The sequence below is a fragment of the Somniosus microcephalus genome, chromosome 18 (genome assembly GCF_052327205.1).
Source record: "Somniosus microcephalus isolate GS21.2 chromosome 18, FLI_Smic_1.0, whole genome shotgun sequence".
NCBI lineage: Eukaryota > Metazoa > Chordata > Chondrichthyes > Squaliformes > Somniosidae > Somniosus > Somniosus microcephalus.
The window spans coordinates 31932041-31958831 of record NC_141004.1 but is presented as its reverse complement, the minus strand read 5'-3'; the positions used below and the strand labels follow the sequence as shown (position 1 = coordinate 31958831).

Sequence of the window (26791 nt, the reverse complement as noted above, 5' to 3'; positions counted from 1 at the left end):
GCACACAGCAAGTTCCCTCAAACAGCAATGAGATAAATGACCATATAATCTGTTTTAGTGATGTTGGTTGAGGGATAAATAGTGGCTAGGACACTAGGGAGAACTCCCTGCTCTTGTTCAGATAGTGCCATGGGATCTTTTACATGCAGCTGAGAAGGCAGATGTTTTTAAGGTGTCTCCCTCAGTGCTGCACTGAAGTGCCAGCCAAGATTATGTAGTCAAGTCTTTGGAGTGGGGCTTCAACCCACGACTTTCTGGCTTAGCAGCGAGAGTGCTACCACTGAGCCTCGGCTGACACAAATGACAATATCGAACCCTTATATTTTTGCTTCCTTATCCTTAACTATCTTAGAAAAAAACATAGAAAAATAGGAGCAGGAGTCGGCCATTCTGCCCTTCGAGCCTGCTCCGCCATTCAATATGATCATGGCTGATCCTCTATCTCAATACCATATTCCCGCTCTCTCCCCATACCCCTTGATGCCTTTTGTGTCTAGAAATCTATCTATCTCCTTCTTAAATATATTTAGTGACTTGGCCTTCACAGCCTTCTGTGGTAGAGAATTCCACAGGTTCACCAGCCTCTGAGTGAAGAAATTTCTCCTCATCTCAGTCCTAAATGTCCTACCCGGTATCCTGAGACTGTGAACCCTCGTTCTAGACCCCCCAGCCAGGGGAAACATCCTCCCTGCATCCAGTCTGTCTAGCCCTGTCAGAATTTTATATGTTTCCATGAGATCCCCTTCCATTCTTCTAAACTCTAGTGAATATAGGCCTAGTCAACCCAACTCTCCTCATATGACAGTCCTACCATACCAGGAATCAGTCTGGTGAACCTTTGCTGTACTCCCTCTATGGCAAGTATATCCTTTCTTAGGTAAGATCATACCCATTTATATCTATTTGTGCCATCAACTCATCTATCTTGTTACAAATGCTGCGTGCATTCAGATAAAGAGCTTTTAATTTTGTCTTTTTACTATTTTTCCGTGCTTTGGCCCCACTTTCTGATGCACTCTTATTTTTATATGTTCTGTTCCTTTCTGTCACACTCTGGTTACCATTACCCCCATCGCTCCCTGCTCTATTGCCTTCTCCTTTCTCTTTGACTTTTTAAATTTCCACTCACCTGAACTCTCACCCCCCACTATTTAGTTTAAAGCCCTCTCTACAGCCCTAGTTATTCAATTCGCCAGGACACTAGTCCCAGCATGGTTCAAGTGAAGCCTGTCCCAACGGAACAGCTCCCTCTTACTCCAATACTGGTGCCAGTGCCCCATGAATCGAAACCCATTTCTCCCACACCACTCTTTGAGCCATGTGTTCATCTCCCTGATCTTACTTACCCTATGCAAATTTGCTCATGGCTCAGGTAGTAATCCAAAGATTATTACCTTTGTGGTTCTGCTTTTTAATTTAGCCCCTAGCTGCTCATACTCCCTCAGCAGAACCTCTTTCTCTGTTCTACCTATGTCATTGGTACCTACGTGGACCATGATAACTGGATCTTTCCCCTCCCACTCCAAGTTCCTCTCCAGCCCAGAGGAGATGTCCTTAACCCTGGCACCGGGCACAATGGTGGCAGCAGGTCAGCTGGCCAGAATGCTTCGGCAGCAGCTGAGGTGCAGCAGTCTGTGGCTGGGCTCTCACAGGTTCAAGCACCCAGAAGTCATGGGCCACGAGAATCACTCAGGTCCCCACATGAGGAACCGCAGCCTTCCACCAGTCCTTCTCAGGAGAGAACCTCATAGAGTAGTAGGGGGCAAAATTTGGTTGCTTTGCACCTCCTAAGAGGGCACTAACTGGGCGCAAAGCAACTAGTGCCTGGGCGCGGCGCCGCTGACGCCTCCCGCGAAATTCAGCGGGAGGTTAGCGGTGGTGGTAGCCGGTAGTGCCCCGCGGCGCTGCGCCTCCGGGCTCTTTTGCCGGCACCAGGTCACGCTGTGCAAGGCCCCTCCCCTTTAATAAGGGGAGGAAGGTCTGCAGTACCATAGAAACATAGAAACATAGAAGATAGGAGCAGGAGTAGGCCATTCGGCCCCTCGAGCCTGCTCCACCATTTAATGAGATCATGGCTGATCATCCAAATTCAGTACCCTGTCCCTGCCTTCTCCCCATATCCCTTGATCCCTTTAGCCTTAAGAAATATATCCAACTCTTTATTGAATATATTTAATGAACTGGCCTCCACCGCCCTCTGTGGCAGAGAATTCCATAGGTTCACCACTCTCTGGGTGAAGAAATTCCTCCTCATCTCAGTCCTAAATGGCTTACCCCTTATCCTTAGACTATGACCCCTGGTTCTGGACTCCCCGGCCATCAGAAACATCCTTCCTGCATCTAGTCTGTCCAGGCCTGACAGAATTTTATAGGTTTCGATGAGCTCCCCTCTCAATCTTCTAAACTCCAGTGAGTACAAGCCCAATCGACACAATCTCTCCTCATATGTCATTCCTGCCATCCCAGGTATCAGCCTGGTGAATCTTCGCTGCACCCCTTCCATGGCAGTGCAATGTGTGGCGCTGTGGCATGTAGTGCCACGATATTCCCTGGGAGCGCCCCAAGAGGGAGGGGGAGTGCTTCCAGTAGCGCCCCGCCTCCTTCTTGGGGCGTTATAATTGAATTTCAGACGCGGGGGCACTAACATTTTCAGGGCACTACTTTTAGCGCCCCAGCAAAGTTAGCGCCCCAAAGGGAGCGCAGACCAATTTTTGCCCCATAGAATTTAAAGAAAAGCACTATGGGTTCATCACAGGTGAAAAAAGAATGGAAGGCATTTATTATGTTTGGCATTAAATTAATCACTGTTATCATTTTTGGCACATTGGTCTACAGTGTGATTACAAAGCCGCTTCTGAGTCTGTGTTGTCATAATGTCATTGATATCGAAATCGTCTGACTGGTTTCAGGCTGAAGGGAGTAATGAAGCATGTAACAAGGACTGTTATGCAGAGGGGCTCATTTCATTTTTATTTCATTCTTTGTTTCATTTTTAATATATGATGATATTAATAAAATATATTATGTAGACCAATGGGATATGATTTATATCCCAGTTGTGACATTGACCATAATTTACTACCCTGTATTAGGTCAGTCAGCCTATTGGTCTTCATAACGTAACTTCTATTTATAACACTCATAAGGTAAAGTATTGGAGAAAGTAAAGACTATATTTGCACAATGATGATATCATCATAACCATAAATTGACACTATTGAATTACAAAAATAGTTGTTTAAACATAGTGAAAACCTATGTGTTGTAGATGGAATGTGGCATGAGCAGCTATAGTAAATTCTTCTTCTTCTTCTTCTTAGGCAGTCCCTCTGAACCGAGGATGACTTGCTTCCACATTAAAAATGAGTTCGCAGGTGACTGATGAGTCCAATGCGGGACCTACAGTCTCTGTCACAGATGGGGCAGATGGTGGTTGAAGGGGCAGTTGGGTGGGGTGCTTGGGTTGACGTGCGCTCCTTGCGCTGCCTGCGCTTGGCTTCCGCTTGCTCCTGGCGAAGAAACTCAAGGAGTTCGGCGCCTTCCCAGATGCTTCTCCTCCACTTTGTACGGTCTTGGGCCAGGGATTCCCAGGTGTCGATGGGGATGTTACACTTTTTCAAGGAGGCTTTAAGGGTGTCCTTGAAACGTTTCCTCTGCCCACCTGGGGCTCTCTTGCCATGCCAGAGCTCAGAGTAGAGTGCTCGTTTTGGGAGTCTCATATCGGGCATGCGGACAATGTGACCCATCCATCGGAGCTGATTGAGCGTGGTCAGAGCTTCGATGCTGGGGATGTTGGCCTGAGCAAGAACACTGACGTTGGTGCGCCTATCCTGCCAATGGATTTGCAGGATCTTGCGGAGGCAGCGTTGGTGGTACCTCTCCAGTGCTTTGAGGTGCTTGCTGTACATGGTCCATGTCTCTGAGGCATACAGCAGGGCAGGTATCACTGCTGCCCTGTAGACCATGAGCTCCGCCTGCTTCACGATGATATGCAAGCCGTGATCCTGACCAACGGTTCCACCACAGACCCAATTCACGTACGAACCGGGGTCAAGCAAGGCTGTGTCATCGCACCAACGCTTTTCTCAATCTTCCTTGCTGCAATGCTCCATCTCACCCTCAGCAAGCTCCCCACTGGAGTGGAGCTAATTTACAGAACAAACGGGAAACTGTTCAACCTCCGTCGCCTCCGGTCCAGATCCAAGGTCGTCCCATCCTCTGTCGTCGAATTACAGTCTGCAGACGATGCTTGCGTCTGCGCTCACTCGGAGGTCGAACTCCAAACCATCGATAATACCTTCACCAAAGCATACGAGAGCATGGGCCTTACACTAAACATCTGTAAGACAAAGGTCCTCTACCAACCTGCCCCCGCCACACAGTGGTGCCCCCCGATTATCAAAATCCACGGCAAGGCCTTGGACAACGTGGACCACTTTCCATACCTCGGGAGCTTACTGTCAACAAGGGCAGACGTCGACGACGAAGTCCAACACTGCCTTCAGTTTGCCAGTGCAGCCTTCGGTCGCCTGAGGAAGAGAGTGTTTGAAGACCAGGACCTCAAACCCGGCGCTATAGTAAACATTGTAAATTTGGCAGGCTATTGGAAATATCTCCCCTTGCAAAGATGGCTATGGCCCACTTCACGATTTTGCCACTTGTGTATAACTTCACTGATGTGGATATATCAAACTGCTGCCCATGACCTATCTCTCATTTATTTGATACATACTAGAACATAAGAAAAATCTTGTCATCAAATTAAAAAAAGAACTGAACAACTTTTTGACAAGATATATGAATCTATATCAGCCATGGCTCAGTTGGTAGCACTCTTGCCTCTGAGTCTGAAGGTTGTGGATACAAGTCCCACGCTGGAGACTTTGAGCACATAATCTAGGCTGATACTTCAGTGAGGGAGTACTGCACTGTCAGAGGTGCCATCTTTCAGATGAGATGTTAAACCCTCTCAGGTGGATGTAAAAGATCCCATGGCACTATTTCAATGAAAAGCAGATGTGTTCGCTCCAGTATCCTTGCCAATATTTATCCCTCAACCAACATCACTAAAAACAGAAAACGCTGGAAACACTCAACAGGTCAGGCAGCATCCGTGGAAAGAGAAACAGAGTTAACATTTCAGGTCTGGGACCCTTCATCAGAACTGGAGAAAGCTGGAGATGTAACAGATATTAAGCAGGTGCGGAGACAGGTGGGAGGGGAGGAAGGAATTGAAGGAATATACTGTGCTTATGAAAGAGGCAGGAAAGATAAAATGTTGCAAATGGGAATGGCAAAATTATACAGCATGAAAAATGGGGGCAGGGGTTATAGTTTGAAATTGTTGAACTCAATGTTGAGTCCAGAAGGCTGTAAAGTGCCTAATCGAAAGATGAGCTGCTGTTCCTCGAGCTTATGTTGAGCTTCATTGGAACAATGTAATAGGCCGAGGACAGAGAGATCAGAGTGGGAGTGGAGCGGAGAATTAAAGTGACAGGCGACCGGAAGCTCAGGGTCACCCTTACGGACTGAATGGAGGTGTTCCGCAAAGTGGTCGCCCAATCTGCATTTGGCCTCCCCAATGTAAAGGAGACCGCATCGTGAGCAGCGAATACAGTATACTAAATTGCAAGAAGTGCAAGTAAATCACTGTTTCACCTGGAAGGGGTGTTTGGGGCCCTGGACAGTGGGAAGGGAGGAGGTAAAAGGGCAGGTGTTGCATCTCCTGCGCTTGCACGGGAAGGTGCCGTGGGGAGGGGAAGGGCTGTTAGGGGTGATTGAGCTCGAGGAACAGCACCTCATCTTTCGATTAGACACTTTACAGCCTTCTGGACTCAACATAGAGTTCAACAATTTCAAACTATAACCCCTGCCCCCATTTTTCATGCTGTATGATTTTGCCATTCCCATTTGCAACATTTTATCTTTCCTGCCTCTTACAAAAGCACAGTAGGTTCCTTCAATTCCTTCCTCCCCTCTCCCCCCGCCCCCCCGCTGTCTCTGCACCTGCTTAATATCTGTTACATCTTCAGCTTTTTCCAGTTCTGATGACAGGTCCCAGACCTGAAACGTTAATTCTGTTTCTCTCTCCACATGCTGCCTGGCCTGCTGAGTGATTCCAGCGTTTTCTGTTGTTATTTCAGATTTCCAGCATGCGCAGTATTTTGCTATTGCATCACTAAAAACAGATTATCTTGTCATTATTTCATTGCTGCTTGTGGGACCTTGCTGTGCACAGATTGGCTCTTGTGTTTCCTACATTACAACAGTAGGGGGCAAGCACTTCATTGGCTGTCAAGTGCTTTGTGACGTCCTGAGGATGAGAAAGGTGTTATATAAATGCAAGTCTTTCTTTATATTAGCAGACAAACACTTAAGGAACCCACAAGGCATCCCGTCTGAGGGTGAGAAGCTATAGTTGAGAAGAGACTTGAAATATTGGGGCTATTTCCACTGTACCAGAGAGGACAAAGAGGATTTTTAACAAGCTTTTGCTAGATATGGTGAATAAGGATAGACGATTTCCTTTGGTTAGGGAGTCATTGAGGAGGGGGTCATTAGTTTAAAATTGTTATTAAGAATGAGGAGAGGTGGTGAACATTTTTTTTAGACAGAGTTGTTCAGAGCATTCGATGCTTTGCTACAAAGAGTGGATGAGGCCGAGACAATCGCATCTTTTAAGAGACCAGCATTAAAAACAGAGGAGGATACAGGGCTATGAGGACAGAATGGGGCAGTGGGATTTGCTTTGGGTTGCTCCAGCACACGGCCACAGACAGAATGGGCCCAATGGCTTCCTTCAACGCTGTATGATTCCGTGGTTTCACAGTATTCTTTTCTGGTCCTTTTATTTCCCGACATCATGAAAAAAAACACGGGCAGAAAATCCTGGCAGTGTTCACTAGAAGGCAGTAGAGAGAGCACTAGTGTGGTAACCATAGAGATTCTAAAACCTGATAACCTAGCAACGGATTGCAACACCGTAAACAAATCTCAGCGCCACCGCGCCGCGCCGCGCCGGGGAGATTTCTCTGCAGCAGCGGCGGCCGCGCTGAAACATGCCTGAAACCAGAGACCCATTCCCTTTCCCAAAATATGAAAATGACGATGCTTTCAGAGGTCGGAAAAAGGACACGCAGGTATTGCAACAGCCTTGAAACTGAAATATCTCGCACTTTGCAAAATTGCTACGCTCCACTCTTGCATTTTAATTCAGATTTCTCACATTTTTTGATATAATTGGACCGTTTTACTAACTTTGTTAAAGTAAGCTCAGCATTTTATCATTGTCTTTTTGATACGCTCATTTTAGAATGATGAAATACGCGTGGCAGCTACTGCGACGCATTACGACAAGGTGCATTCGATCAAATATTTACCAGTTTATTAACTTCTCTAATATGGAGCAAGGCACTGAATAAAAACAGGATTCCATACGTAAAATATATACAGGAACTTGACATTTTAAATCAGTTTACGGGATGGAGAACTGCAAAGCGCTCCGAATGAAGATTCTGACGGCAGCTTAGCTTTGCATTTTTGTTAATGTTAAGTTCTTTTCAGGACATGAACCATTCTGTCTATCGACCATTATTTTTCAAAGTGTCTCAAATAGCTACCGTGCGTAAAAGCGAGATCCAGGATTAACATTTCTGGGCAAGTGCTCCCGAAAACTTCCCAGTATTTCCAACCGTTTGGGCCATTTTGGTACTTCCAAGTCGCTTTATAGTTTCTTAACTGTGACAGCTCCGTGCAAAACAATTACTATCCCCAGATATTACAATGAGGGTGCATTGCATACAGGACTTGGGTATAGGGAGCATGTACTATCCAACTTTGCAGACAACATAAAATAGGGAGCGTGGTTAGCTGTGAAGAGGACTATAAAGGACTTCAGGAAGTTATAGACGACAAGCCTGGACAAATAGATGTCAGATGAAACTTAAAGCAGAAAAAGAGCAGGTGATACATTTTGGGGAATCAAATAAGGAGAGACAATAGGCACTAAATGGGAACATTTTAAAGGAAGCAGAGAGAGATTTAGAGGTTCAGATTCACAAATCTTTAAAAATGGAAGGAGTTGCTAAAAAGCTGTAAAATGATCGAAGGTCCTCGATTTCACAAATAAGGAAATTAAGTACAAAAGAAAAGAGTAAATTCTAAACCCATATAAATGATTGGTTAGGCCACTGTTAGGAAGTTGGATCCAGTTTGGGGTGCCTAGGGCCAAGGCCATGGAGACCGTACAGAAGAGATTCACCAAGACAACACCAGGGAGCAGAGGCTTTAGTTATGAAGAGAGACTAAAAAAAACTGCAGCTTATTTCATTAGAGTTAAGAAGGTTAACAGGAAACTGATGGGAGACCAGAGGGCATAAATGTAAGATCATCATGATTGACAGGCTTGGCTGTCTGTCGGGCGGGGAAATCCTGCGGCACAAGGCCACAGCCCAGGAGCAGGTAGGTTTAGTGGTTGTTGAGGGTAGAGATGGCGGGGGTGGGGGGAGTGGTGAGTTGAGTGTCGTTGGGGGGTCAGGGGTGATTGGGGGTGGTTGAAGCTCGCATGGGGTTGGGGGAGATCGGAGTAAGGTTACAGATAGCAGGGGGTCGGGGAGAGTTCAGAGGCGAGTCGGGGAGAGTCGGAGATCAAGGGGGAGATCGGAGGGGGGTCGGAAGAGAGTCGGAGATTGCAGGGGAGATTGGTGAGGGATCAGGGGACAATCGGAGATCTTGGGGGAGATTGAGGGTTGGTGATGGGGGGTTGGTGATCACGGGAGGGGTTGGTGATTGGGGGTGTCAGGGGAGATCGTGGAGGTGGGGGATGTTTACAGGTAATCACGTTGGGCCTGGAGGAAACGCTCCTGCTCCTCCAGTTTCTCTCCGATCTCCCCTCATGACCTCTCCGCGCTCATCTTGTCCATGAGACCCACTTCCTGCTCGCTCGACCCTATTCCCACCAAACTGCTGACCACCCAACTTCCTTTTCTGGCTCCCATGTTAACTGATATTGTTAACGGTGCTCTCTCCTCAGGTACTGTACCCCTCTCCCTCAAATATACCATCATCACCCCTCTGCTCAAAAAAACCAAACCTTGATCCCTCCGTCCTTGCAACCTACCGCCCCATCTCCAACCTCTCTTTTCTCTCCAAAGTCCTTGAACGTGTTGTTGCCTCCAAAATCCGTGCCCATCTTTCCCGCAATTCCATGTTTGAATCCCTCCAATCAGGTTTCCGCCCTAGCCACAGTACCGAAACGGCTCTCATCAAAGTCACAAATGACATCCTTTGTGACTGTGACAAAGGTAAACTATCCCTCCTCGTCCTTCTTGACTTACCTGCAGCCTTTGACATGGTTGACTACTCCATCCTTCTCCAACGCCTCTCCACCGTCGTCCAGCTGGGTGGGACTGCACTCGCCTGGTTCCATTCTTATCTATCTTATCGTAGACAGAGAATCACCTGCAACAGCGTCTCTTCCTGCTCCCGCATTGTTACCTCTGGTGTCCCCCAAGGATCTATCCTTGGCCCCCTCCTATTTCTCATCTACATGTTCCCCCTGCCGACATCATCTGAAAACACAGCGTCAGTTTTCACATGTACACTGACGACAGTCTACCTCACTACTTCTTCTCTTGGCCCCTCCACGGTGTCTAAATTGTCAGACTGCTTGTCCGACATACAGTTCTGGATGAGCAAAAATTAAATATTGGGGAAACCGAAGCCATTGTTTTTGGTCCCCGCCACAAACTCCATTCCCTAGCCACTGACTCTATCCCTCTCCATAACACCTGCCTGAGGCTGAACCACACTGTTCGCAACCTTGGTGTCATATTTGACCCTGAAATGAGCTTCTGACCACATATCCGCAACACAACAAAGACCGCCTACTTCCACCTCTGTAACATTGCCCGTCTCCGCCTCTGCCTCAGCTCATCCGCTGCTGAAACCCTCATCCATGCCTTTGTTACCTCTAGACTTGACTATTCCAACGCACTCCTGGCTGGCCTCCCACATTCCACCATATGTAAACTTGAGGTCATCCAAAACTCGGCTGCCCGTGTCCTAACTCGCACCAAGTCCCGTTCGTCCATCACCCCTTTGCTCGCTGACCTACATTGGCTCCCAGTTAAGCAGCGCCTTGATTTCAAAATTCTCATCCTTATTTTCAAATCCCTCCATGGCCTCGCCCTATCCTATCTCTGTAATCTCCTCCAGCCCCACAACCGCCCCCCCCCCGATATATCTGCGCTGTTCTAATTCTGCCCTCTTGAGGCTCCCTGATTATAATCGCTCAACCTTTGGTGGCCGTGCCTTCTGTTGCATAGACCCAAAGCTCTGGAATTCCCTGCCTAAACCTCTCCGCCTCGCTACCTCTCTTTCCTCCTTTAAGACGCTCCTTAAAACCTACCTCTTTGACCAAGCTTTTGGTCACCTGCCCTAATTTATCCTTATGTGGATCGGTGTCAAATTTGTTTTCTTAAAATACTCCTGTGCAGCGCCTTGGGACGTTTTACTACGTTAAAGGCGCTATATAAATACAAGTTGTTGTTGTTGCTGTTGTTGCTCTATAAGTATGTAGAGGGCACATGTTAGAACCAGTGATATAGAAATTAAACCAGAGTAGCAACATGGCTGCATAACTCACCAGCACTCCAGAAACAAGGGAGTTACTGTAGTCCTGAAACATAGTTCTTTTAAAATAATCCAATAGCCACTGATGCTGCTTATTTAATGCACATAATGGAGGATTTTGCTTCTTTGAAACACTATTTTTAGATGTACTTACCATTTGGACAGTGGAGTGATACTATTTTAATGTCAAGTAGTTAAGTTGTGCACATTTTTATAATGTTAGTGTAATAGGCCAGAGAAAAGGCAAGGCAAATCAGAATTTGCATGCTTCTGGGCTTGACCCATACAATTGCTGCTGTGTACTAGGCTGCCCTAAGCACTTACCATGTGATGTTTGTTGTGTGATTTATGCTTGCGCTGCTGTTTCTGAAGCATTTTTTTGCTTGCTTAGCTGGGTGTCTAACTAATGTGGAAACTGCTCGTCATGTTTAAAAGCCTCTAATTCAAGCTACAGCCACTTGCAGGGTTTCTGTCTGCCCGATATTGAGTACACATTCTACTTATCCACAGCCAGCGAGTTTGAATGCAGTAGAGCCCAGGTTTATGGACCTCCAGGTTTGTGCATGTTGGAGCTCAATCAGCTAGAAAAGGACAACTTGCCAGCAGAAGGTGCTGGTAAGCCTCTTGCTGCTTGGCCAGCTGGGAACCAACCTAGAGTGTTGGCCTGCAGGGTTAGTTGAATCTCAGCCGCCAACGGCAGTTCTACCTATCCAGATTCCATCAATGAGCTGGGCTGGGTTATTGATCATTAATCGTGTCCTGCAGACCTGCCTGGCACAGTTATCGTATTACCAAGTCTGCCACTTGGTTCCAAACTTTTAATGTCGGGCATGTCATCTTTGAGCCACGTAAACCTTATAGAGACTCTGTTAACCTGCTACAAGGAGAATAGACAACTGAGCAGCTTGGATCTGTGTCCTCGCTAAATGGACAGCAAGTACTAGGAGCTCCTCATGAGTGGAATGTTGAACAAGACAATTCATCATAAGATTTGCAAATGTATTGCCACCATCCTTCTAACCACAGAATAGGCACACATAATACTTCACTGAATGGTGGTTATATCAGTTGGAGGTTCAGAGATTCACAAGCAACTGTTTATCTCTCTGCAACCCAATCATGGTATGGATCAAGGCCTTGATATATGAACACATAGGCTCATATCCAACCTCCAGCTATCATCCCAAGCTTCAGAATTTCCCCATCGGCTATACAACAGACATCTGCTTTCAGCATGGTGCAAGGACCTAAACAGAGCAGCTTGTCTGGTGTCAGCCACCTTGATATTCTACACACCCAATGCTGTGTACCAGACATAGTCATCACCAACTACTTAATCCAGGCCCTCATGTGAAGGGCTTTGGCTAAAAAAGGTACTTCTGAAGAAATGGCCATTAAATGACCTTTCACCAAAGCCTTGTTTCCTCTCAAATTGTTCTGTGTTGTAGTTAAAGGCTCAGACTCTGGCTCATTTTCTATCAACTCAGGGGTTCCTTAGGGCTTTTTCTCCTCTGCCACTCTGTTCCTTCTTCATCATGTCTATAATCTGTTCCATTCAACATCCCAACCTTATCCACTCCTTTGGTACTGATTCCACTTTACATTCAACTTCCTTCGTATCACCTGCCCTCAGGCTGTGTGCAAATTGGCTGCCATGTTTCCTACATTACAACAGTGGCTGTACTTCAAAAGTACAGCATTAGCTATAAAGCACTTTGGGGCATCCTGAGGTTGTGAAAGGTGCTATATAAATGCAAGTCTTCTTTTTTTTCATCATTCCATCCTTAATCCTTCTTCAGCCAATACTTATGTTGTCACTATCTCATCTGACCTTAAATGGAAGTCTCACATCTCATTATTGCTAAAGCTGCCTCCAAGAAGTTTAGCTACCTCTTTTGTGCCAAACATTTTCCATTTAATAACTCCGAACTTTCTATAAAGCTCAGGTCTACGCAAAACTTGAGTACCACTTGTATGTCTGGGAGGCTCTTATAATACCTCTTGTATCCTAGTCGGCATACAAGAAAAATCTTGTTGTCTGATAGGTAATTGGCCCAGAAATTCGGGTCGGAGGCTTCCCGCGGGTGCAAGCCCCCGACCTGCACTTACCTAGTGTGCTGGCCGTTGAGCTGTGGGCCCGCATGAGATTCCGATCCTGGGCCTGCTCCAACTGCCAGCGTGCAGTGCTTGCGTATCCCAGGGGTGCAGTTAATTCAATGCGTCCCCTGGGATCACGTGGGCCATGGAGAGCCAATGGCAGCAGGGAATGCCCATTCATAAAATTGACAGGAAGAGCTGTCAAAACTATAAATACTATAAGCCCCAAAACATCACTAAAACTTCAAATAATTTTTTTTTTAATTACATTTTTAAAATAACTATAAATTACATAAAATAACTATTTTAAACAATAAATTTTTGAAAAAATTAATTACATTTTCTAACGGGGCTAAAAATAAACTTACCTTTCTTTAAAGTATTTAAAAATAATAAACCTGTGGAAAAAATGTTTTAATTTTAATTAATTCACCACTTACCTTGTTAAAAACAGGCCTTGCGCCTGCTTTTTACACGTGTAGCTCCTGGAGACTTACCCTCCCGGAGAAACCTGGAAAAAAACCGTAAATTCCATGTGCACACGCTGTCTCTCCAGCGCACGCGTTCGACCTCTGAACCCTTTCCTTTAAGGGAACGGAAGTTCCGGTTTCCCGCGCATGCGCAGTGCATGCATGAAACCGGCACCTCCGTTGGGCCTACGGGTGAGTACCCCATGCGTACTCACCCGTGGGGACCCGAATTTCTGGGCCAATCCATTTATAACCTTGTAGCCTCCGACCTTTCTTGTCTTGTATTTTATCAATACTGTACTGTAATGATCTATGCTTCCCTGAACTTTCCTCTATTATTCCTCCTAAGCTACATTCTACCATTTCTTCCCTATGTCCACAAGGGTATGAGTAGGTGCCAGCAGCAAGGTTCCTTGCCACTGGTGAGGACTCCAAAAATTTAGGCAGAAGACTCATTGCGCTGTTTCCTACTCTAATGAATTCTTTCTTAGGACCTCAAAACTGTATACCTCCTTACCTCCCTCAGCCTTTCGTCTCTCCTATAATCATCAGGTGCTTAAATACGAAGTTTGGCATCACCTTATCACTATTTCCTTGTTCCAAAATTGTAATCATATTTTAGAGTTGAGGGAAAAAGTTAGTTCAAATCTAGTGTTTCATTTTCATATTTTATTTCTACTTTTTCAGGTTTTTTTAAAGTTTATGTTTCATTAAATCTTACATTCCTTGCTTCACTTCTCACACAACGCACAGGGCCACAAAGAATGCTGAGAAATAATAAACTGGCACGGGAATGACAACTAAGAATTTATTAGCATATTTCAACTTCCAGCATCCGTTCCAGTGCTGTTTAAAACTGAAACCAAAATTATTTCTAAGATTAAATATTATCTCTTTACATTGAATTTTAGTTATAGTACAACGGCATTACCATCACCGAATCCCCCACCATCAACATCCTGGGGGTCACCATTGACCAGAAACTTAACTGGACCAGCCACATAAATACTGTGGCAACAAGAGCAGGTCAGAGGCTAGGTATTCTGCGGCGAGTGTCTCACCTCCTGACTCCCCAAAGCCTTTCCACCATCTACAAGGCACAAGTAAGGAGTGTGAGGGAATACTCTCCACTTGCCTGGATGAGTGCAGCTCCAACAGCACTCAAGAAGCTCAACACCATCCAGGACAAAGCAGCCCATTTGATTGGCACCCCATCCACCACCTTAAACATTCACTCCCTCCACCACCGGCGTACCATGGCTGCAGTGTGTACCATCTACAAGATGCACTGCAGCAACTCACCAAGGCTTCTTCGGCAGCACCTCCCAAACCCGCGAGCTCTTCCACCTGGAAGGACAAGGGCAGCAGGCGCATGGGAACACCACCACCTCCAAGTTCACCTCCAAGTCACACACCATCCTGACTTAGAAGTATATCACCATTCCTTCATCGTCGCTGGGTCAAAATCCTGGAACTCCCTCCCTAACAGCACTGTGGGAGTACCTTCACCACATGGACTACAATGGTTCAAGAAGATGGCTCACCACCACCTTCTCAAGGGCAACTAGGGATGGGCAATAAATGTTGGCCTTGCCAGCAATGCCCAGATCCCATAAGCGAATAAAAAAAAGTCTTCATAAGACATTTATTCCTAATTTAGTCAATTGTTGCTTTGCACTGAGATTAAGGTTGGAGATACATAAGCCAGGGCCCCACCTGACTCTGGAGTGAAGCATAGTTCCTGGAGTGCATAGTCTCATGTCTCTTGAGTTTGACAGTATATGGAATGGAATGGAATGAAGTGCAGTGATAAACCACACCTGTAAAGTGTCCTGGGAGTTTTTTTTTGTACCTCCTGAAAATGTTTTAAATCTACTTAGAGTTAATTTAAATATTTAGACAGTGTGGACACTGCCGCCTGCACTATCTAAACATTTAAGTTTTAATTGTTCAGGGAGAAACTTTGTATGCATTTAACACCACACGCATGCAGTTCGCTCCTGTGTGGAAGGAGCCAAGTTCCAGCAGCTAGTGTAAATAGGGTACTGTCTGGCAGGGACCCCTACTGCTAGTCAAGTATAAGTGTAGCATTAGCCTTATTGATGAAAATACAATAGCTTTAGTCAATATCAATTTTTCTCCTGATTTTAGTTAATAAAAAGATCACTGTCTGAGAACTGGGTTAAAACTGCCAAAAATAATTTTACATAAGACACTTAAGCTTTGCAATCAGTCAGCAGAAGAAACTTAATCCAATTAAGCTGAGCTGGTTTCAAACCCAGAATCTAGCTCTGAAAGAAGAGTGCCCCGATCACCCAGCTCCACACAAGTTGAAATATAACTATGTTAAATATTTTATCAGCAAACGTATTAAAGGATAATGTCGCGACCTTCTTGATGTTTTGCATTCTCATTTTCTTACAGAGCATTCAGTATCGACAACCAACTCATTTAGCACAACAGGAGGACCCATGGAATCGACTAAACGCAGCAGTAACTGTGGCAAGTGCCAGCAAAGGGATTTACCTCCATAATCCCAAGGTATAAGAAGCGTAGAATACATGAAACATTGCAGTAATACAACTTAACAGCCGTGAGACTATGGAGGTGATTTTCTACCTGTCGGTAACGTTAACAATTTGATGTCACCTGCAAAGTGAAATTCTAGAATCTCACCTGAGAGGTTGCTCACCAGCTAAATACAAATAATGGAGGTCATTCTGCCCATCTAAGGTCATCCACTCAGAATCCTTTGATGCCAGGGAGTAACCTTGTGACTCTTCTGTAAAACACTTGACTGTTTCCCTTATATCTTGTTAAGCAAAATTAAACACAATGGCCTGGAATTTGTGGTCAGCGGCAAAGCAAAGGCTTTCACCGCTGGCCTCGAAGTAAGCTTCGCACAAACATCTCGCGATCTCTGAGTCGAAAAGTTCGGGTTTTCCGATGCGTAATTCAAATCAATGTAGTACGGTGGGAATCCCATAGTGCGAGCTGCCTAAGCAGCCAATCAAAACGCAGAATTCTCACAGCCAGCGAACAGGGAAGTGGATAAGCTCTTAAAATTCTAACTTTTTAAAAATGTAACTGTCGCCATCCCATTTCAAAACCACCTGAAATCAGGAAAAGAAATATCAGACAATCCAGGTCCTGGTGTCGTATATAATGGTCAGGGGGTTTATTTTGTACTCATTTCAGTGCTCCAAGGTGATGTTCTTGTCTGAGAGCTGATTGGATATCCTAATTTACTCCTGGCTGGGAGCTTTTAAATCGAATTACAGCACAAAAACAAGCCATTCAGCCTAACCATGATGGTGTTTATGCTTCACATAAGCCTCCTCCAACCCCTCTTCAGCTAACCCTATCAGCTGAACCTACTATTCCTTTCACCCTCATGTGTTTATCTAGCATCCCCTTAGATGCATCTATTCTAGTCGCCTCAACTATTCCTTGTGAGTTCCACACTCTAACCAGTCTCTGGGTAAAGAAGTTTCTCCTGAATTCCCTATTAGATTTATTAGTGACTGTCTTCCTTACCTTTGATACTCACCAGTGTCCCATTGCATCCTTCACACCACTGCTGCAGCTGTCATCTATACACAAATATTACAACAGACCCACAGCACGCTTCACTTACCCTGGCAGGGTTCCCCAACATCGGGAAGCCCGCAGCTGAAGTCGCAAAATGGGAAAAAGCCTCTTAACTGCCTGTTAACTACCTGTTAACAGGCAGTTAAGTGGCTATAATCCTCTTCCCGCTGCTAGGAGTCAGATCCCTGCACAAAATGGGGACTCGACTCCCAGGAAGATTGGTTGGAGGCGGGTTGGGAGCAGGTTCGGGACCCGCTCCCATTCTTTTTGATTTTCCCAGCAGTCCCGCCTCCAACCCCGCCTCCTCAGGGCTGGCAAAATACAGCCCATCTTCTCTAAGTCTACCCTATCAAACACTTTCATAATCTTTACTGCTGTTATGAGAAAATACAGCTTTGCCATATGGGCAGTAATTGAAGGCAGTTACTGCCAAATACCTGCCTAAAAGGACTTTAATGCCTGCCAAGTCGAAAATCACTCCCCATGCTGTTAACACTTTAGAGTACTGAATGGGCCGGATTTTCCGATCGGAGGCTTTCTGTGTGCCGATGCCTCCGATCTGGAAAAATCTACGAACTTACCTGCTGGCTCCGTAGGTCCCAACACTTCCGATCATGTGGGCCATGGGGAACCAATCAAAGAAGGGAACCCCCTTCACACTTTTGACAATTCTCTCCGCGTAGACCTGTCAAAAGTATGAATGGGATCACTCAAAAAACACACTAAAACAGTAAATAATTTTTTTTTAAATCACCTATTTAAAATTAGTTAAATTACATTAAATTAAATATTTTAAACAAAAATGTAATTTTTTGAAAAAAATAATTAAAGTTTTTTACGGGGCTAAAAATAAACTTACCTTTTTTAAAAGTATTTTTAAATTATAAATGAGTGAAAAAAAAATTATTTTTCTACTTTTTTAAACTCTTATGCTGGTAAAAGCAGGCCCTACGCCTGCTATTACCAGGCGTAAGATTTTTAAAGGTTTTCACCCGCAGAGGCCCTTCTCCTGGGCTGGCGGAGGATCTGTGACAGAACGGAAGTGCTGGTTTTCAGCGCATGCGCTTCGCACGCCTGAAACCGCCACTTGCGAGGCCCCTACGGGTGCGTACACACACCGTACACACCTGTGGGGGTCGGAAAATACGGGCCTATATCTTTCTGTGATCATGTTTCCTATTACATAATAGGGTCAATTTTCTTCCCACCACCCACCTCACTTGAGCACAAGTCAAGCAGAGTACACTCGAAGTGCGCGCCACTTGACCAGACCTGGCTGAAACCCTCCTGTATTTCTGGATTTAGGTCATTTAAATCAGCCCGTGTACCTCAGAGGCAGGCCCACCCCTTGGTAGGGTCTTGTGCTTGAATACAGGGGTAGAAGTCTAACGCCTGCAGTAGTGATAATGTTTTCCATCTTCCAATCTAAGCAGGGCTGGTTGGGAGACCTAAGGCCCACGTCTGGTGGTGTAGCCTTTCATGGATGCCTGCCCAGCATAAATAGAGGAAAGTGAGGCCGGAGGTGATGTGAGATTACTCCCACATCATTTCTGTATTAGCTTAATGCTTGTGCCTGTCGTAACCCTGCGTGCCCACACCAGGAAGTGTCAGAAGTCCTGAGGCAATGCAAAGGGCATAACAGGGCTCCACCCATTTTTTTCTCTGCTTTGCACCCAGGGAATAAGTGGTCCCTGGGATCAGAGGGGAGGATAATCAGCCCTAACATCTCCAAAACATGTTTGGGATTGAATTTCCATTAATTATGAAGCAGAATAACATAAATGTGCAGAATATGCCTTCATTTCAAAATATCCATAATATAGTTGAAGTTGAAACATTTCTTTTACTCAACATTACTGCCATTCACAAGTCAAGTTACTTACTTTATTTATATAGTTGTGAAGGCTGTACATTGTTTTAACAGGCACCAAGAGACAGTCTGGATATTCATCTTAATGCTGTTTATAATCATTCGAAAGAGTTTTTGAAACATAAGAATGAGGTACTTCTTCAAAAATTGACCTGTGATCCTCAGAGGTAAGTGCTTTGTAAGGAAGATACATTTCATGTTACTTTTTACAGCAATTTATTATGGCATGTTTTAAGCATGAAAGTTAACAAGGACGATTCAAACCTTATTAAAACAATAAAAATATATTTGTATCACAGACATTCACAATCAGGTTAACAATGGTACTACATTAATCCTGATACTTTTGTATCCATTATTTCCAAGACATAATTTGGGAAAATAGCATTTGCAACACTTTCTGAAGGGCCTTTATCCATACAGTCTTAAAGGGCTGTGCCACTTTGCCAAAAGCTCCTACAGACCAAAAAACCTATGCTTCATGAAAGCAAATGTAAAGATTGATCTGGTTAATTTGCAATGCTGTCATTACAGTGCACACCAGTTAAAGGAAGGAAGTAGCTCAACCTAACTAAAATGTTAAAATGGCAAATTAAAGAACAACTTCATATGGCAACGTAATTATAAGAATGTAAGAACATAAGAAATAGGAGCAGGAGTAGGCCATTTGGTCCTTCGAGCCATTCAGTAAGATCATGGCTGATCTTCGACCTCAACTCCACCGTCCCGCACTATCCCCATATCCCTTGATTCCCTTAATATCCAAATATCTATCGATATCTGTCTTGAATATACTCAACGACTGAACATCCACAGCCCTCTGGGGTAGAGAATTCCAAAGGTTCACAACCCTTTGAGTGAAGAAACTTTTCCTCATCTCAGTCCTAAATGGCCAACCCCTTATTCTGAGACTGTGACCCCTAGTTTTAGACACCCCAGCATGGGGAAACATCCTCCCTGCATCTAACCAGTCAAGCACTGTAACAATTTTATATGTTTCAATGAGATCACCTCTCATTTTTCTAAATTCTAGGGAATATAGGCCTAGTCTCCTCAATCTCGCCTCATAGGACAACCCCCCCATCCCAGGAACCAGTCTGGTGAACCTTCATTGCCCTCCCTCTAAGGCAAGTATATCCTTCCTTAGGTAAGGAGACCAAAACTATACACAGTGCTCCAGGTGTGGTCTCAACAAGGCCCTCTATAATTGCAGTGATTTGTTGGCTGATTTTCTGTTCAGGCGATACCTCTTTCCCATACCATCTTCAAGTCTATTCGGCTGTGATGTCAAAATGCCTGCAACATAATTTTCCAGTATCTCCACCTGGTGGAGACCCAAATACTGCAACATCCACTGAAAGCGGGCCTTGAGGTTGCCCTAACCCACTCAGATTAGAGAATTTGAGATGATACTGCCAGAAACCTCCTTGCTCAGTGCTTCCCTTTCAAGCAGGATCAGCAAGGCTGTAGGCACTCAGTCTGCTCTTTGTGGACAGCAGTCAAAAAGTCCTTGATTCAACCGCCATTGCCATTGATGCAGGCCTCTCAGGAAATAGTCTACTTTCATCTCGCACTTTTGACTGCATGCCCTTTCCAGGAAACACCCCTGCATGTGAGGGGCATGCAAATAAATTGAACAAAGAAATACAGGTGGGTTCAACTGCATTCGGGCGGAGCGTACTTCAGCTGTGCTTCATCTGATGTGCCTGAGCAATATGGGGAAAGAAAAATCAGCCACATCATGTCTCAAAATACTTTACATACTATGGGCTGGATTTTCCTAAGCCCCTGGAGTCGGGTTGGAGGCGTGCGGGCGATAAAAATCGGAGATCCGGGGGTCCCGACCCCATCCCGCCTCCAATCCGCCTCCATGTCAATTTCATAGGAGTCGGGTTGCCGACAAGTGCTGGAACCCGACTCCCAGAGGCGGGAAGGGATTAAAGGCAATTAAACTGCCTGTTAACAGGTAGTTAACAGGTAGTTTTTTGCCTATTCGCGATTTTTATTGCTGGTTTGTGGGCTTCCCAACAGCTCCAAACCACAAAAAGTTTTTGAGGCGGGACGTGGGTCTGAGGTCTTGGAGGGGTCGAGATGCCCAGTGTTCAGGTGAGTGAGGGGTGCAGGAGTGCAAAGGTAAGTGTTTTGCAAGTGTTTAAAGTGTTTAAATAAGTTTAACTTACTTTTACTTACCTTTACAGGAGTCCTGCATTCCGGTGTCGGGAGTCGGCTGCAAGAACCACAGAAGCTCCGATTTAAAAAAAAAAAATCAGCTTCTTGGTTTCTGCAGCAAAATGATTTTAAAGTTATCCTGAGAAAGGACTGAGGCTGAATTAGCAGTTTTTCAGTGCTTGACAGCTTCAAACAGCTGTTAAACACTGATATTTCATCTGCCAAAAGCTTTTGACAGATGAAATGTCAATCTCTGACATCACCTGTTGCCGGGTGGCCCTTAATTGGCCTGCTGAGCCCACAGGGCGGGCTCAACAAGGTCAATCAGAGGAAAATCAAGTGGGTTGGCCACATCTCCATGGAGGCGGGACAACAAGCCCGAATGTGGGTTTCCCACCTCCAACCCGCCCCCGTAGCAAAGTCCAGCCCAATGACTTTTGTTACCTAAGTAAATGCAGCAGTGATTTGCACACAAGCAGCAAAGCGAACAATGCCCCATTAAGCTATATTTGGTAGTGGAAAGAATGTTAACCAGGACAATTCCCTACTCTTGGAATAGTACCAAAGAACACCTATCTAAACAGATAGCTGAGACCTCAGTTTAGCATTTCCTCTGAAGGACGGCACCTCTGACAATGTAGCACTCCCACTTGTACTATACTGAAGTAGTAACCTGGGTTACTTGCTCAAGTTCTGGAGTGGAGCTTGAGCCCATAATCTTCTGGCTTGGAGAGAAGAATACTGCCAACTGAGCAAAGCTGACTCTTAATTACAATAAATGTAGCATTCGTTGCACATAAAACTGTTCCTCAAGACATGCATCAACCCCAGACGTTCCAACAAGAAAGTCATATTTTGTTTCCCTGCCAACTTTTTACAAGGAATTTCATCCCAAGGTGACACAGCCACACACACTGTGATGCTGAAGTAACTATTAATATGATAGCAGTAAAGTCAGGGCCAGCTTCAGTACAATATTATTGTCCATACACAACTCAAATATGTACTTGCAATGTAATTTTAAATATATATTTTTTAACTTTACTACCCATAGCACTCTGCTCTTTTCCCCGTTCTATTTTTACTGCATTTTTCCTTTCCTGTTTTAATTTTTATTTTATTGTAACTCTATCGAATATACCCTACTGCTTTTTTTAAATTCATTCACGGGATTTGGGCGTCGCTAGGAAGGGCAGCATTTATTGCCCATCCCTAACTGCCCTCAAAAAGTTAATGGTAAGCCCCCTTCTTGAATAAGTGGCTTGCTAGGCCATTTCAGAGGGCAGTGAAGGGTCAACCACATTTCTGTGGGTCTGGAGTCACATATAGGCCAGACCAGGTAAGGGCAGCAGATTTCCTTCCCTAAAGGACATGAACCAAATGGGTTTTTACTATAATCCGGAAGTTTCAGGGTCACCATTACAGATACTAGTTATTTTTATTCCAGATTTATTTAATTAATTGAATTTAAATTCCCCAGCTGCTGTGATGGGATTTGAGTTCATGGGGGTGATTTTGCCAATGGGGACGTGATGGAGGCGGGACTGCTGCTTGTCGGGTTTTAGTCCCACCTCCAGCGACGTACGGCCAACCCACGCTATTTTCCCTTGATTGACCTTGTTAAGCCCGCCCAGCAGGCTTAGCAGGCCAATGAAGGGAAAACCGGTTACTGGTGACATCAGCGAGTGACGTTTCATCTGTCAAGAGCTTTTGACAGATGAATTGTCATCGTTTGACAGCTCTGTGAAGCTGTCAAACACTGACAATCTGTCTTCTAAGTTGAGACCTGGGGCACAGGCTTACTTAGAGATCTCTCCTGAGCAGAAAGCAGAAGGCTGATGCATTTGAGAATGCAGCGGCCATTCTGCTTTCCCTGCCGGTGAGATGAGGGACTCCCGAGACCTGACGGGTTGAAGCCTGGAGGAAGAAGCAAAGGTAAGTAAAGCTTTTAAAACATTTAAGACTCACCTCACACACTTACCTCTGCACACATGCACCCATCACTCACCTGCACACCTGACATCTTGGCCCCTCCGACCCCCGCAGACCCATGGCTCACCTCATTGACCCTGGCGAGGTTCGGAGCTGTCGGGAAGCCCACGCTTTAGGTGGCAAAATAGGGATTAGCCAAAAAACTGCCTGTTAACAGGCAGTTAATTGGCACTAATCCCCTTCTCACCTCGAGGAGGCGGCTCCCAGAGCGGGTCGGGTACCCGCCTCCTGGGAAGGTGGCATGGAGGCAGGTTGGGGGCAGGATGGGTACTGTATTGATTTCTTTGTGGGTTCAATGACGAGACATTTATGAAAGAGAATGTCTTTTAATCTAAAGTTTGTTCAACTCTGGTTAACAGCCTTACAGGAGACACCATGCTAGAAATCCATCTAAAACGAAACTAAAACTAAACTGCTTGTCTCTGTCACATGCCCTCTGCTGGTCAGGCATAAGTAATCAATCAGGCAACTATGCTGGTAAGGCATCATAATCAAACAGGCAAATACCATCACTATTTGCTGATATCATTACATCTCCCTTTCTTAAAACAAAAGTATTTTACTTTTAACTAACAACATGCTTTCTTTGTATTAATCTGCATTTTAACTGTAACACTGAATGAACTTACATTAACATTATCATTATCAAGGTTTTTTAACCTTGCTTTGTGTGTTCACATGAAATATGTAAATACACTAGAACTTGAAGAAAGAATAAGATAACATTACTTCCTTCTATAACAATAGTCCTTAAATTTGCTCAATGAGTCTCTCAGGAGGCTTCACGCGTCTTGAGGATTTTCTGATTGATTGTCCTTGAATCTGAGTTGTTGCCTCAGATGATGTTTTCTCAGCTGTGTGATCAGGTTGTTCAACAGTATCAGTCTTTTGACCTGCTGTGTGATCAGGTTGTTCAACATTATCAGTCTTTTGACTTGCTGTGGCTGGTCCCATGAGAAGATCTCGACAATTTCTTCGCAGAACAGCACCCTCATCTGTCTGAATGGTGTATGATCTTGGTTGAACTTCACTCAGGACAGTTCCCTTCTGAGTCCATATGTTTGTTTTGTCTTTGAACCTTACTTGGTCACCAGTGTGGAGTTCAGGTAGGTTTTGTGTTCCTCTGCCATAGTAGTACTTTTGCTTTTCTTTCTGTTGTTCTTTGAACTTCCTCACTTTCTCCCCCTCTTTTGTTTTCAGGAGGTTCTCCGGGATGGGTAGGTTTGACCTTAGCCGACGTCCCATAAGGAGTTGGGCTGGTGACATACCACACTCGAGCGGCGTTGTGCGGTAAACAAGCATGCTCTGGTAGAAGTCAGTTCCACTGTCTTTTGCCTTGTACATCAGTCTTTTCACTGTCTGGACCGATTTTTCCACTAGCCCATTGGACTGTGGATAGTGAGGACTTGACGTTGTGTGGACAAAGTCCCACTCTTTGGCAAAGTGTCGGAAACTTGCGTTGTACAACTGGGGTCCGTTGTCTGTGAAGACCTCGCTTGCCACGCCATGTCTGGAGAATATGGCTTTCATACATGTTATCACAGCATCTGCAGTGGTGGTGTACAGTCTACAAACCTCTGGATACAGGGAGTAATAGTCTGTGACTACAAGATAGTCCTTCCCTTGACATACGAATAGATCAGCGCCTACCTTCTGGTAAGGTCTGTCTGGCGCTGGGTGTGGCTTTAGTGGTTCTACCGGATTGCTTGCTCGATATTTCAGGCATATTGTGCAGTTTGACACCTCATTTGTCACATCTTGGTTGATTCGTGGCCAGTACATCACCTCTCGTGCTCTTTTCTTACACTTTTCGATTCCCAGATGTCCTCCATGGATCCTTTTTAGCATCTCTTTTCTCAGACTCTTTGGGATAACTATTTTACTTCCTTTGTAGATGATGTCTTCGACCACTGATAGTTCCGCCCTGCAGTTCCAGTACTCTGCCATGTCAGGTGAGCAGTCTTGCTTCATGTTGGGCCATCCATCCAAGATGCTTTTCCTCAGTCGTCTCATTGTTTCATCTTTGTTTGTCTCAGTCTTTATGAGCTCCATTTTTGCATCTGCTATGGGCAGTGCACTTGTGATCATGTCCACGTAGGCGTTCACTTTTTCATCTATTTTGGTGTTTGCGGGCTCACTTGGGTCAACAGCTCTGGACAACGTGTCTGCTGTATACATCAGCTTACCCGGTGTGTACGCAACATTCAGTGTATAGCGTTGCAGCCTGATCATCATTCTTTGTATTCTAAGCAGACAGCTATTTAGTGGCTTCTGGAACAATGCAATCAAGGGCTTATGGTCAGTCTCTATACTGATTGTTTGTCCTGCCACAAACTGGTGAAATCTTTCACAGGCGTATGTGATGCTGAGCAGCTCCTTTTCTATTTGAGCATATCGCATCTCCGCGTCTGTCATTGAGCGCGATGCATATGCAATAGGTTGCCAGTAGTCATATTTTTGCAGAAGAACAGCACCGAGCCCACTCTGTGATGCATCTGATGATATCTTGATGGGTCTCGCTGGGTCATAAAACCTCAGAACTGGTTCCTCTGTGAGCAGTTTCTTTAGATCGCTCCATGACTTCTCATGCTCATGATTCCATTCCCATTCTATGTTCTTTTCAGTTAGTCGTCTCAGTGGCGCCATCTTTTCTGAGAGGTTGGATATGAATTTACCCATGTAGTTGATCATTCCATTAAACCTCTGCACGTCCTTTTTGCATTGTGGCTTTGGCATATTCTCAATAGCGGACACCTTTCTGGGATCTGGTCTGATGCCCTCACTGCTAAGGATATCTCCCACGAATGTCAGTTCTGTCACCCCGAGCTGGCATTTCTCTCTATTCAGCTTCAGGTTTGTTTTCTTTGTTGCTTCCAGCACTTTTTTCAGTCTCTCGTCATGCTCAGTTCTCATGGTTCCCCATACTATGATGTCATCCATTGATGTATCAACTCCCTCCAGGTGCTCATAGATCATATGGATAGTTTTGTGATACACTTCAGGAGCTGAGGCAATGCCAAATGGTAACCTTAGGAATCTGTATCTGCCAAATGGACTGTTGAACGTGCACAGTCTTGAACTTGCTTCGTCCAATTTCATCTGCCAAAATCCTGATGATGCATCTAACTTGCTGAAATACTTTGCATTTGCAAACTGTGACATGATTTCCTCACGTGTAGGAAGCTTGAAGTGCTCTCTCTTTATTGCTCTGTTTAGATCTCTTGGATCCAGGCAAATTCTGAGCTTTCCATTCTTTTTGTCCTCTACGACGAGGGAACTCACCCACTCAGTTGGCTCATCTATCTTCTGAATCACATTCAGGCTTTCCATCCTGTCCAACTCTGCCTTCAGTTGCTTTTGAAGAGCAAACGGAACTTTTCTGCATGGATGTATGACCGGTGTCATACTTTTATCTACTCTGATCGTGTGTTCTCCTGGAATGCAGCCTAGACCCTTAAATAGGTCGTTGTACTCTTTCATAAGTTCATCATAGTCTGTCTCTCCTTCGCTTTCCACAACGAGGACTCTCTTTACCAGGTTCAGTCTCTCACAGGCTTTTAAACCTAGTATGGCCTGCACATCCTTTGGCATCACGATTAATGCTAGCGTGTGCTCTCTGTCCTTGTGTGTCACTTTGACAATGCATCTTCCTTTCACTGGTATATCAGTACCTAAATATCCTGTCACTTTCACTTTTATTCCATGTATCTTTGGTCTGGGTCTAATTTTCTTAAAATCAGTCTCTGATATCACATTAACTTGTGCTCCAGTATCCAATTTAAATGGAATGTGTATGTCATTCACTTTTAGTGTCAACATCCAGTCTCTTTTTTCTTTTTTGTTTTCAGACACAACATCTACATAGAACTCCTCTATCTCGCTTTCATCTACTGCATGGACCTTGCTTTGTTGCGCTTGGTTCTTACAGCAACGGGCATAATGGTTGTTTTTGTTGCAACTATTGCATGTT

General features: G+C 44.9%; 1 protein-coding gene across 1 annotated transcript in view; it reads left to right on the top strand.

The window, feature by feature from the left end:
- The first annotated feature begins 6971 nt into the window (after positions 1-6971).
- Positions 6972-26791, top strand: part of cfap276 (cilia and flagella associated protein 276) — a 40970-nt gene continuing 21150 nt past the window's right edge. The window contains exons 1-3 of the mRNA XM_086011317.1: positions 6972-7139; positions 15624-15740; positions 18715-18827. Coding sequence (XP_085867443.1) covers positions 7059-7139; positions 15624-15740; positions 18715-18827 — 311 coding nt within the window. The 5' untranslated portion in view covers positions 6972-7058. The remainder of the gene's footprint in view (positions 7140-15623; positions 15741-18714; positions 18828-26791) is intronic.